The sequence below is a fragment of the Pseudorca crassidens genome, chromosome 10, assembly GCF_039906515.1.
Source record: "Pseudorca crassidens isolate mPseCra1 chromosome 10, mPseCra1.hap1, whole genome shotgun sequence".
Lineage (NCBI taxonomy): Eukaryota > Metazoa > Chordata > Mammalia > Artiodactyla > Delphinidae > Pseudorca > Pseudorca crassidens.
The window spans coordinates 90,938,644-90,952,823 of NC_090305.1; the positions used below are offsets into that span (position 1 = coordinate 90,938,644).

The 14,180-nt window shown below is 38.4% G+C and overlaps 1 protein-coding gene across 1 annotated transcript in view; it reads right to left on the minus strand.

The window, feature by feature from the left end:
• The window catches only part of CNTN3 (contactin 3), a 321,834-nt gene that overhangs the window by 54,499 nt on the left and 253,155 nt on the right, over positions 1-14,180 (minus strand). Inside the window, exons 12-13 of the mRNA XM_067755220.1 lie at positions 10,288-10,415; positions 8,301-8,476 (exon numbers count right to left, since the gene is read on the minus strand). Coding sequence (XP_067611321.1) covers positions 8,301-8,476; positions 10,288-10,415 — 304 coding nt within the window. The remainder of the gene's footprint in view (positions 1-8,300; positions 8,477-10,287; positions 10,416-14,180) is intronic.

Sequence of the window (14,180 nt, forward strand, 5' to 3'; positions counted from 1 at the left end):
TGCTAAAATTTTATTTAGGTTTTCATACTATATTCATGAAATCGATTCACATTTACCAATTATTTGTTATCTTGCCAGGTTTTGTTCTCAGGAATATGCTAAGCTTACAAAATAAACTGAAAAGATTTAAAAATTTTTATATTGTCAAATAGTCTATATAACAATTTATCTATTTCTTAAAAGAAATTACCAGTAAAATTCTAGCCTTAGAATCTTTTTCTATGGGGGGGATGTTACTAATTTACAGTTTTTCATGATTATGAATCTACTTGGCTTTTTAAATTCTTATTAATTTTGATCACTTACATTCTCCCCCAAGTTTTCTACTTAATTGGGTTTTCATATATATGACTTGGACATGGAATATTCTGTTTATTTTTAATTCTTTCTCACCCACTACATTCTCTTTCTCATTTCTAATTTTAGCTGCTTTAACCTTTATTCTTCATTAATATTTTCCAGAGCTCCTCTATTGCTTTTGGACATTGCTCCATCCATCCATTTATTCTTCCATCTCCTTAATATATAGTTGTTTTGTTACTTTCTTTCCTAAAATTTACAAGGGTGTGAAAAAGATGAAAAGGAATGTGTATTTTCTATTTTTAGGATCAATTTTTTATGTGTATCTGTTACTTCCATTACAAAATAGTATTAAATTGTGTTTCTGATTTTTGGCAAATTGATCTGTTGATGGTTGAAAGAGGAGCTCTCAGCAGACTACATGACAATGTAGTTTCTCATTTTCTCTGTTTTTGACTTGATATATTTTAATGGTACATTAACTGGAATATTATGATTTATGATTATTACCCCTACATGGCAGAGCAAACTTTTTCCAAAATAAACTTACCTTTTTTACTCTTAAGGCTTGCCTTGAATTCTTATTAGTTTTTAAATTAGTAATTGTTACCGTGTTTCTTTTTGTTGAATTTGACTGATAAATATTTGCACATCTTTTCATGTACAGCCTTGGTTTTTGTTGTAACTCCGCTGTCTTTATGGGTTTTAATTCAAGTTACACGTTACGTGGTTTGACTTCTGCTCGTCTTCTTATAAATTTAAATCTTCCAGGGCTTCCACTAGGGGTGGATTGGACCATTCATCTTAACAAACATCGTACGTAATAAACGCAGCCCTGGGATACTAATCATACCCTAGGTAGGAACTGAGACTCTAGGATGCCTGGCTGAGCAAACAATGAGTTAGTGAAATAAACTCAACTTCAACTCTTTTGTGCATTTCCCCGTTTCCAATAGGCATTGGAGAATCTTTGTTTTTTCATCCCCAAATAGCTTTGTGGGAGGGGCTGGGCTTCAGGGATGTATGCTCAAGATGAATAATATTAATTCCCCTGGTCTAATCCCCAACTTTTATGGACTCATTACTGGATGTATTCTCTAAAGGATCCTTCCAAGTCAGTTTATATTTTGAATTTGGACAAGATATAAAATTTGTAAGACACTCTAAGTGGGAGATGTTTACAAACGCAGTGTGTCACCACAGGTAGTGTTTGAATGAGTGCTTTACCTCAGTTCTGTATTTACAATGCACACAAAACCTCTTACAGAATTTTGTGTTGTAAAATAACTGCTATTGTCAAACTTTTAGTTCTCACACCCAAGTAATTCTATGAAATAAATCAAGTCAAGGTGACCATATTGTATTACTATGCACAAAAGGTTTCTTTCAAAGACACTCTTTTCTGCCACTGAGAGCTGGGAAATACATCAGGTCTCAAGCTCTCAAGCACTAGACTGAGATTGCGGCCTGTGGGAGATAAAGCACACCGAAGGCAGCCAGTTCAGTGAGTCGCAGATGGGCTGTCACTGCTAAACCTCTTACTGCTTCCAGTGACTTTTATCCGCACACATTCTAATTCATCATAGATCCAATCCCATAAAATGTGTGAAGCTCTATAGCTTGGCTCTATACATTCCTCATTTCTAAAGTATCTGCCGCACATCAAGTTTATCAAAGCATATCTATCTAAACATCCTTACAATATACAGGGAACTTCTGGGGTGTTTAGGTTCAACAGTTTCTAGCTACAGTCAGTCTCCATAATGTAATACGTCTAAGTCCAAAGGTTAGCTTATCAAGGCAAGCCAAATTATTCTTGAACGCTCTTAAAAGCATACTTAAATTTCCAGGCCCCTAAATCCTCAGGTACAAGGCAAAAATGTTCTTTCATTTCTCTTGAATTTGGGGGCTATTATCTCCTTTTTCCTGTCAGTGGAAGCTTCGATATATTTAAAAGCTGAGAAAGAAAGATGTTATACTGGGAACTGGGTGAATGATGCAATCTCTTTTTTCTCTCTCTTGCTTTTTTTTTTTTTTTTTTGCATGGAGTGGAATTCTGTTGGTTAAACATGGCTATGATAGAATGCTACCGCAGACATATTGTCGGGACTGTGTCTCTTCCTATTACTGTGCATATATGAAATTCATATACGCATAACTACATACATTCTTACCTACATATGCACAACTACATATGGAGATATCTAGATATAGCCCAAAAGGAGAGAGCACAATGTTCCTGGAAGAGGGACCAGTGTGTGCAAAATCTTGTGGTGGGAGGGAACATGGCAAATACTAAAAACTGATGTGAAAAGAAACCAGAAAATGGGGAACAGAAAGTTAAGTGACTCATGCAAGGACATCATCTAGTAAGCAACAGAATCTAGACCTCACCTGTATCTGAACCCAAATCCCCTGCTTCTCTAATTACACCACACTCCGCCTATAACCAAGATTTGCTTGGCAAACAATGGACTTAAGTGGCTGCCTTTTACTGCTGACTTATTTATACAACGCTGATTTGTCCCATGGAACAAAGCCTGTGTATGACCCCTATTTCTCCTTTGTGGTATGTCAGTTTCCTCTGGACACTTGGCTTGATAAGCTCTTCTGAATGCTATACATTCTGACAGTGCAGAAACCTATAACTGCTGTTGAGACAGGAGGGAAAGGGGCAGGATACAGCCACTAGATAAATGAAGAAGGGGTGCAGCCCTTAGGATGTGATAAAAACTGGCTGGAACCGGCTGAAAGCAAGGTGGCATGGAGAACAGTCTGGTCCTTGACCTTTAGCTCATTATACCTTCATTTTAATACTAAAAGTGGCCCAATTCCTGGAGATCCTCACCCTTTCCTGGAATAGCAAGAATATTCCTCCTACTCTTTAGCATGTGATATTACTCAGCCCACAAAAAAAGACCAACCCCAGGCCCTGGGGCCGCTCTCACTTTCTGAGCAGGACCACGTTCTGCCTATGGAATGTGACCCTCTAAATAAATTTGCTTTCACTTTACTTTGACTCGCTTTTGAATTCTTTCCGGCTTGAAGCCAAGGACCCTCACTTGGAGGTCTGTCCCAAGGACTTGAGCGGGACCCTGGACGTGACAATTTCCTTTCCTCCAACACTGACATCACACTCCTTTGGCATGACATGCAAGTCTACACAACAGATCTGATCTAAATTGGAGCTTTTGGGTTTTCCCCAAAAGGTGTGGGTTTGTTTGTTTGTTTACAATGAATGAATGAATATTGAATACCCAGAGTCGTCTCAATGACAAGTGGCTGAAACAGTTGAAAGCTGTCAGTTAGATTTTCCATTTTCTAAACTACCCACCCTCTTTTTAAAACATGGCTCCTACACTATCCAGCTTTCTAAGCAACCTTCCCAGTTACCGGCTTCTCCCTCACATTTTGTTGCTTTTGAAAACAGAGGATATATCTATGAACACACTGGGATAAAAGACAAGCAGACTTCCTAGGTATTAACGTGAATGCTGCAATGAATACACAGAGGACAAGAGCCGTTATATGATTCCCTCCTCATGCAATAGGAGAGCAATTTACTTAATTGCTTGTGCTTAAGGGTAATGTCATCTTGTATGGCTTACATTTTATACTGATGGGAGAATACTAAGTTACTAATGGCACAAGTCAATAAAAAAATTCATAGGCCATGAACAAACATGTTAGAAAAAGACCAGAACTGGCAAGCGATAGGGTTAATTCATGCAGTTTCATGTTTCAGATACTTGATTCCTGTAGAGAGATGACTGACCCAATAACTTACGTAGAACCTATCAGTAGCACAGGAGCAGCTAAGTTAAAGTATTATCTTGAATATTTTTAATCCCAAGACCCTCTTAGAGAAAGCAGCCATCTAGCTCAGTGTCAGTGAAATGTTTGTTTGAGGATGTTTGATGCATATTAAAATCAAACTGCTGGGACCTCCCTGGTGGTCCAGTGGTAAAGAATCCACCCTACAATGCAGGGGACTCGGGTTCCATCCCTGGTCAGGAAACTAAGATCCCACATGCCGTGGGGCAACTAAGCCCGTGCACCACAACTACTGAGCTTGCGAGCCTCAACTAGAGAGCCTGCGTGCTGCAAACTACAGAGCCCACAAGCTCTGGAACCCACGCGCCACAACTAGAGAAGAGAAAACTGGCACGCCACAACTAGAGAGAAGCTCAGGCACATCAACGAAAGATCCTGCGTGCCACAACTAAGACCTGACACAGCCCAAAATAAATAGAAATAAATTAATTAATTTAAAAAAATCAAATCAAAGTACTTTGGGTTTTTAGTCTTTAAATGTGTATTTCTTTAGCATTAGTGCAGACGAAGGACATTGTATTGGATACAATATTATCAACAGTTCACGATCGAGGAGATAAATCACGGTGTTATCTACATTATACAGCAAAGGCAATTAATGTTTCAAATCAAATTCTTTATGAATTAAAGTTAGGGCAAGAGCTGGGTTACAGCAGTGAAGGTAACAGTCTAGCCTTTTCTTTTTTCCCTTGACTCGTCTCCAAGGAAAGGCAAATGATAAACCCTAAGTATGGAGTAAAGAGTTGGCTGAGGATACTGGCATATGCCTTTTCCAGTTGTGACAGAAGAAATCAGTGACTTAAAAAAAAAAGCATTTAAAGCAGCAATCCCACTACTGGGCATAAACTCTGAGAAAACCATAATTCAAAAAGACTCATGTACCAAAATGTTCACTGCAGCTCTATTTACAATAGCCAGGAGATGGAAGCAACCTAAGTTTCCATCGACAGAATAATGGATAAAGAAGATGTGGCACATATATACAATGGAATATTACTCAGCCATAAAAAGAAACGAAATTGAGCTATCTGTAATGAGGTGGATAGACCCAGAGTCTGTCATACAGAGTGAAGTAAGTCAGAAAGAGAAAGACAAATACCGTATGCTAACACATATATATGGAATTTAAGAAATAAAAAAAAATGTCATGAAGAACCTAGGGGTAAGACAGGAATAAACACACAGACTTAGAGAATGGACTTGAGGACACGGGGAGGGGGAAGGGTAAGCTGTGACAAAGTGAGAGGGAGGCATGGACATATATACACTACCAAACATGAAATAGATAGCTAGTGGGAAGCAGCCGCATAGCACAGGGAGATCAGCTCGGTGCTTTGTGACCACCTAGAGGGGTGGGATAGGGAGGGTGGGAGGGAGGGAGACGCAAGAGGGAAGACATATGTGTACGTATAACTGATTCACTTTGTTATAAAGCAGAAACTAACACACCATTGTAAAGCAATTATACTCCAATAAGGATGTAAAATAAATAAATAAATAAAAATAAAAGTAAAAAATAAAGCATTTAAAGCAATAGTAAAAGAAATGCCAATGGTTTGCAGCAATTGGTGAAGTTCTTGAAAGCCTTGAATCAGTCAGAACAATTTGGAAAACCAGAATTTCGAAAATGGAGTAAGCCAGATGATAGAACATAGAAACAGCATCGAAACTGTACTTAATTGTGGCTAGGTATCTAAATATCGCCTTTTTTGAATTTTATTTTATTTTTTTAAAGACCAGCTGTAGTGGGTCACTAGGGCTGCTGTAACAAAGTAACACAAACTGGGTGGCTCCAAGCCACAGAACTTTATCCTCTTAGAGTTCTGGAGTCCACAAATCCGAAATCAAGATCTCTCTCCCAAATTTCTAGGCTAAGACCCTTCTTCCCTGCCTCTTCTAGGTTCTGGCAGCCCCAGGCATTCTGTGACTTGTGCCTCCGCCTTCACAGGGCCATCTCCTTGTGTCTACATTCTCCCCTCTGTGTGTTGGTCTGTGCCTAAATTTCCCTCCTATTACAAGGACAACAGTCATACTGGATTAGGGCCCATCCTATTCCAGTATGACATCATCATAACTTCACTACATATATCTGCAACAACCCTTTCCAAATAAGGTCACATTCTGAGGTGCTAGTGTAAAGGACACTCTTCTGTATCTCCTTTACAGTCAATACTATACGCACACTCGGAACACGTCACATTTCTGACACCAGATGTGTGTGTTTTCCACACCAAGCAATTCTCCAACACCAGGTGGGGGGTCCCAAAAGTCAATTCAATTCTGACACTATCTGCCTGGAGTTAGCATCAGATCCATAAGTTAAGGGCTCAGCCCCCTGAGACTGGCCCCTCTTCAGACACCAACTGCAAGTCTCAGATCGTCACTTGTACTTCCGACCAACCACTTATAAACTGAAGCTCCCATGGCACTCTCCTTGGGTTCAGTAATTTGCTAGAATGGCTCACAGAACTCAGGGTAACATTTATTTACTTTATGATACTTTACGTATCATAAAGGATACATATAAACAGCCAGATGAAGAGACAGATAGGGTGAGATCCAGAAGGGCTCCAAGTACAAGAGCTTCTATCCCAGGGGAGGCGGAGTGTGTCACCCACCTCGCGGGTAGATATGTTCACCAACCCAGAAGCGCTCTGTGATGAAAAGTACTTTACTTTTGGGATTTTTATGGAAGCTTCAGCACATAGGCCTGATCGATCATAATTCAGTGCTCAGCCCCTCCCTCCTTCCTGAAGCATGGAGGGCTGGGCACTGAATTTATGATCCATGGGGAGTGCTGAAGGTTCCAAGTTTCTAATCACGGCTTGGTCTTTCTGGTGACCATCCTGAAACTATCCAGGAGCCCACAGCGTCACTTCATTAGGACAAAAAGACATTTCATCACGCAGGAAATTCCAGGGGTTTTAGGAGGTCTGTGCCAGGATCCAGGGGCAGAGGCTAATAATCCTATTATTACTAGCCTCTACCACAATCCTATCACAACTAGGCCTTAGGATTTGAACTTTTCTTTTGAGGAAACATAATTCAAGTCCTAACACCATCCTTTCAAGTTGCACACAACCCTAACACATTAATAGACCCCATGTATATACATATATACATTGAAGAAGAAATATTGGTGGTGGTTTTGTTTTTAATTCTTTTTGACCTGGCCATGTGGCTTGCAGGATCTTAGTTCCCCGACCAGGGATTGAACCCGGGCCATGGCAGTGAAAGTGCCAAGTCTCAACCACTGGACCACCAGAGAATTCCCAAGAAATATCTTAAAATAAATATAGCTGAATTGACCATTATATCGTTTTGTCCATAAGGAGAAAACCCAGACTCTACTATGATGTACCACTGACGTCTTAGCCAAAATGAACGAAGCTAAACCCTGTGTCAAAGAAAACAGGCCTGCAAGGGAAACTGGCCTTGTGACGATGGATTCACAGACACGTGGCCAGGTGCGAGGCCTGCTGTTAGTCTGTGTGGTTCACAACACTGCATTCCTTCTTAACAGTTCTCCTCAGGGTGTCCATTTTCCCTTGAAATCTGTAATTCTTCCTCACATAGAACCATCGCAAACAAGGAGACAGAATGAAACAAGAGAAAGTATTTGTGTTTTGGGGACTCACAGATCTAGGCTTGGATGTAAGTTCCACCACTAGCTAGCTCAGTGGCCCTGGACAAGTTAATATCTTTACAAATCCTTAGTTTATGCACCTGTAAAAGGGCAATGCTTACTACTGACATCCAGTGTCACTGCAAGGATGAACTGGGATGAAGCACCTGGCCTGATACATGGAAGGCATTTAGCAAATGTGACTTCGTTCAACTTCATAATATATCATGTTGAAAGTAAACAGTTGTATAAGAACACTTTCCCTTCTGTGGAATACTAATGACAAAAGTATCGTGCAAAATAACAATTAACATAAACACAGCAAACATCGATTTTAATTAAAATTATAGTTTACGGGTTGAAGTAAATATGCTCACTTTCTGGTAATTACTATAATAAAATTAGACCATTACAGAATTGCAAGCCCCGATTCACTCACAGAACAGACATTACTGGAGCAACAGATATGTGCCCGATGTTTCTTTAGGGACAGTATGTCAGAGACAGATGTAAAAAGCATGAGGAAAGGGTCACAACTTACCCCACCGACTTTCTCAAAGTGAGATCCATCTTTCTTAAAATCTGTGAGGGCCCCATTGAAATACCAGGTAAACATGATGTCTAATAGGGGGTCGTGTTGTACCTGGCAGGGCAAAATGACACTTTCGCCCACTGAGACATCCATGTTGGATGGTGCCAAAGTTATTCTTGTTGGTTCTATTGGGGAAATAATAAAGTTTTAAGTAAAACTTCAGCATTTTTATTTTGATGAAAGCAGTTTTCAACAGGCAGACTGTTAATCTAACATAGTATGTATGTGTGTGTAGACATACATATGTTTCTATATACATACATATACCTCTGTATCATGAAAAGTCTTCAAGATGAAAAGAGACATTTTGATGCAGACCCATAACATATTTCACTGGATACACAAATTCTTGTTAAATGAATTAGGGTATCTACATTTATGGGATATTGAAGTTTAAAAATTGAAGTCACCTGTAAACAAGGGTTATAATACTACTACAAAATCAATTTCATTTTAGCTTTATTGCTTCATGAAATATACCAGTAGAAATAGAAACCACTGTATTTTCAATGACTGGAAAATGTATTACTACCAAAATTTAAATAGACTCAAACTTTTGAAAGACTACAAAAATGTTTCGAATAGGTAGGATACTAAGTTAAAATGTTCACTAATTTGTTTTTTCCCAAATGCAAATGTCCTTTCTATCATCACCATAGTTCCATAGTTGGGAATTAAGCTTCCCTTGACTCCACTTTTCCAGCACTGCTCCCCATTTCTTTGCTCCATGTTGTAGCAAAAGTCTTCAAAGAGGCATTGATTATGTTTTCTACAACAACAGTCTTCCTCCTACCGAAACCTGTGCAACCTCAAGCCTTTCCCATCTCAGTTGTTTTGACTGTTATTCTTCCTGTTGTTCACCAAACACTCTGCAGGCATCCTTCTCTTTCTTTCTCTCAGACCTCACAGTCAGTTTGCCAGCAACGCCTACTGACTACATGCAGAATACATGCAGAATCAAATCCCTTCCCATCAACTGCTCCGCTGCCACCCTCATCTGGGTCATTATCACTCCCGCCTGGATTACTGCAATGTCTCCTGACATTGCTCCCACTTCTACCCTTGACTCCCCACAGTCTGTTCTCAACAGAGCAGCTAGAGTAACCGTTAAAAATATATTTCCCATCATTTCATTCCTCTGCTCAAAACTGTGCACTAACCTCGACTTTTCATGCCAACTAAAAGCTGACGTCCTAACAAAGTCTACAAAACCTCTACACGATTGTCCCCAAGAAATCTACTGAACTCCATCTCCATGAAATCTTTGTTCACATCTCTCCTTCTCTGATCACTTGGGTTCATGCTCCAGCTTACTTCTCCCAAACACTCCTCTGTATTTTACAATCGTTTGCAATTTCTTTCCTTCTAAGAATTTCTTTGCCTTATATTCCTACCATTTATTTTCTTTCTACCTTTGGTAGAAGGTAAGCTTCATGTGGGCAGCATTCTTTGTCAGTTTGTTACTGAATAACCCAAGCACCTGGCACATGGTAGATACTCAATGCTTTTCTTCAATGAATAAATGAACAAACACATCCACAATCCTAAGTGACTCTTTTTGATAGCAAGGGTTATTCCACGAACTCAAACATCTCCAGAAAATATCAAAGATAATGGAAAAGGAAAAAGTGTACCCAAAAGATTTGACATACTAGAATAGCACGAAATAAAAGCAGACCAGCCACATATGCTACTTATAATTCTACGGCCAATTTTGACAGCATGGTAACTCATGTGTCCCTGGTACACACCGTGGTGTATAAAGAAATATTAAGGATTGTTCCCTTGACTTTCACTTGTTAGAGAAAACACAAGTGCAAACGTAAGGTCGACCTTCGTAGTGCACTGCATATTGTGAAAAACATTTTTCTTTGATCTTAATAACATACCACACAGTCTATCTCCACGTAAAGCAATCTTTCAGAAATGCACCTACCTGTAACAACCAAGTGTGTTGTGCCATTTGCTTTCCCAAACTGGTTTTCTGCTATGCACGTATAAATTCCAGCATCAGCTTTAGTCACATTGGCAATTTTGAGTCCTCCATCTTTTAAAAAAGAAATTCTAAATATACAAATGAGACAAATAAATGTATACTAGTCACTTTTTTTCAAAATAAATAGAGTTTTTGTTAACAGAAGTATTGTCTTAAGCTACTATATTTAAGGCAACATAAACCAGCCCTTAGCCTCCTTGGGTCTAAAGAAAATTAAAAGAAAATTTATACACACATGCACACAGCAGACTAAAAATGAAGCTTTACCAATTTGAACATTTCTTGATATTTTTACACAGTTTTACTTAACAGCATGACTTAACATTACATATGGTTTTAGGGATGGCTTTATCAATTAAGTGTGAAACGTTTTCCAAAGATATGTGGTGAGGTAGATTACTCATGGGTTAGCCTTATCAATTTGGAGAAAATAAGAAGTAGACATGACACTATTTTCCATAAATCTGAAACAGTTTGTGAGAAATGAGAAACTCCCTGGTGTTTCATTATGAACTTCAGAGAGTCAGATCTAACCTAGTATAAATCCATATTTTGCAAAAGAACATCTGCATGGTCACCCATGAACTACTGCAAAAATGTGGGCAACGTAAATGAACACATCTGAGTTTCTGAGCATACGCTTAAAGTACTTAAAGCTTTTGGTCTAACTAGTTAACTAAGGAAACAGAAATGAACTTTACATGAGCTAGACGCTATGAGGGTCTCTGAGATCACAGTGTGAGCAAGACAGGAAGACCCCACCTAAGAAGAACTACAATCCTGCAGCCTGTGGAACAAAAACCAAATTCACAGAAACACAGAAAAGATGAAAAGGCAGAGGGCTATGTACCAGATGAAGGAACAAGATAAAACACCAGAAAAACAACTAAATGAAGTGGAGATAGGCAACCTTCCAGAAAAAGAATTCAGAATAATGAGAGTGAAGATGATCCAGGACCTCAGAAAACGAATGGAGGCAAAGATTGAGAAGATGCAAGAAATGTTAAACAAAGATCTAGAAGAATTAAAGAACAAACAAACAGAGATGAACAATACAATAACTGAAATGAAAACTACACTAGAAGGAATCAATAGCGGAATAACTGAGGCAGAAGAACAGATAAGTGACCTGGAAGACAGAATGGTGGAATTCACTGCTGCAGAACAGACTAAAGAAAAAAGAATGAAAAGAAATGAAGACAGCCTAAGAGACCTCTGGGACAACATTAAATGCAACAACATTCGCATTATAGGGGTCCCAGACGGAGAAGAGAGAAAGGACCCGAGAAAATATTTGAAGAGATTATAGTCGAAAACTTCCCTAACATGGGAAAAGAAATAGCCACCCAAGTCCAGGAAGCACAGAGAGTCCCATACAGGATAAACCCAAGGAGAAACAAGACAAGACACACAGTAACCAAACTGGCAAAAATTAAGAACAAAGAAAAATTATTGAAAGCAGCAAGGGAAAAACGACAAATAACATACAAGGGAACTCCCGTAAGGTTAACAGCTGATTTCTCAGCAGAAACTCTACAAGACAGAAGGGAGTGGCATGATATACTTACAGTGATGAAAGGGAAGAACCTACAACCAAGATTACTCTACCCGGCAAGAATCTCATTCAGACTTGATGGAGAAATCAAAAGCTTTACACACAAGCAAAAGCTAAGAGAATTTAGCACCACCAAACCAGCTCTACAATAAAGGCTAAAGGAACTTCTCTAAGTGGGAAACACAAGAGAAGAAAAGGATTTATAAAAACAAACCCAAAACAATTAAGAAAATGGTCATAGGAACATACATATCGATAATTACCTTAAACGTGAATGGATTAAATGCTCCAACCAAAAGACACAAGCTTGCTGAATGGATACAAAAACAAGACCCATATATATGCTGTCTACAACAGACCCACTTCAGACCTAGGGACACATACAAACTGAAAGTGAGGGGATGGAAAAAGATATTCCATGCAAATGGAAATCAAAAGAGCTGGAGTAGCAATACTCATGTCAGATAAAATAGACTTTAAAATAAAGAATGTTACAAGAGACAAGGAAGGACACTACATAATGATCAAAGGATCAATTCAAGAAGAAGATATAACAATTATAAATATATATGCACCCAACAAAGGAGCACCTCAATACATAAGGCAACTGCTAACAGCTATAAAAGAGGAAATCGAAGGTAACACAATAATAGTGGGGGACTTTAACACCTCACTTACACCAATGGACAGATCATCCAAACAGAAAATTAATAAGGAAACACAAGCTTTAAATGATACAATAAACCAGAGAGATATAATTGATATTTATAGGACATTCCATCCAAAAACAGCAGATTACGTGGTCTTCTCAAGTGCGCACGGAACATTCTCCAGGATAGTTCACATCTTGGGTCACAAATCAAGCCTCAGTAAATTTAAGAAAACTGAAATCATATCAAACATCTTTTCTGACCACAATGCTATGAGATTAGAAGTCAATTACAGGGGAAAAAAATGTAAAAAACACAAACACGTGGAGGCTAAACAATACATTACTAAATAACCAAGAGATCACTAAAAAAATCAAAGAGGAAGTCAAAAAATACCTAGATACAAATGACAATGAAAACACAATGATCCAAAATCTATGGGATGCAGCAAAAGCAGTTCTAAGAGGGAAGTTTATAGCTATACATCCTACCTCAAGAAATAAGAAAAATCTCAAATAGACAATCTACCGTTACACCTAAAGGAACTAGAGAAAGAAGAACAAACAAAACCCAAAGTTAGCAGAAGGAAAGAAATCATAAAGATCAGAGCTGAAATAAATGAAATGGAAACAAAGAAAACAATAGTAAAGATCAATAAAATTAAAAGCTGGTTCTTTGAGAAGATAAACAAAATTGATAAACCAGTAGCCAGACTCACAAAGAAAAGAGAGAGAGGACTCAAATCAATAAAATTAGACATGAAAAAGGAGAAGTTACAACAGACACCACAGAAATACAAAGCGTCCTAAGGGACTACTACAAGCAACTCTATGCTAATAAAATGGACAACCTGGAAGAAATGGACAAATTCTTAGAAAGGTATAACCTTCCAAGACTGAACCAGGAAGAAGAAGAAAATATGAACAGACCAATCACAAGTAATGAAATTGAAACTGTGATTAAAGATCTTCCAACAAACAAAAGTCCAGGACAAGATGGCTTCACAGGTGAATTCTATCAAACATTTAGAGAAGAGCTAACACCAATCCTCCTCAAACTCTTCCAAAAAATTGCAGAGGAAGGAACACTCCCAAACTCATTCTATGAGGCCACCATCACCCTCATACCAAAACCAGAGAAAGATACTACAAAAAAAGAAAATTACAGACCAATATCACTGATGAACATAGATGCAAAAATCCTCACCAAATACTAGCAAACAGAATCCAACAACACATTAAAAGGATCATACACCATGATCAAGTGGGATTTATCCCAGGGATGCAAGGATTCTTCAATATATGCAAATCAATCAATGTGATACACCATATGAACAAACTGAAGAATAAAAACCATATGATCATCTAAATAGGTACAGAAAAAGCTTTTGACAAAATTCAACACCCATTTATGATAAAGACTCTCCAGAAAGTGGGCATAGAGGGAAACTACCTCAATATAATAAAGGCCATATATGACAAACCCACAGCAAACATCATTCTCAATGGTGAAAAACTGAAAGCATTTCCTCTAAGATTAGGAACAAGACAAGGATGTCCACTCTCACCACTATTATTCAACATAGTTTTGGAAGTCCTAGCCACAGCAATCAGAGAAGAAAAGGAAAT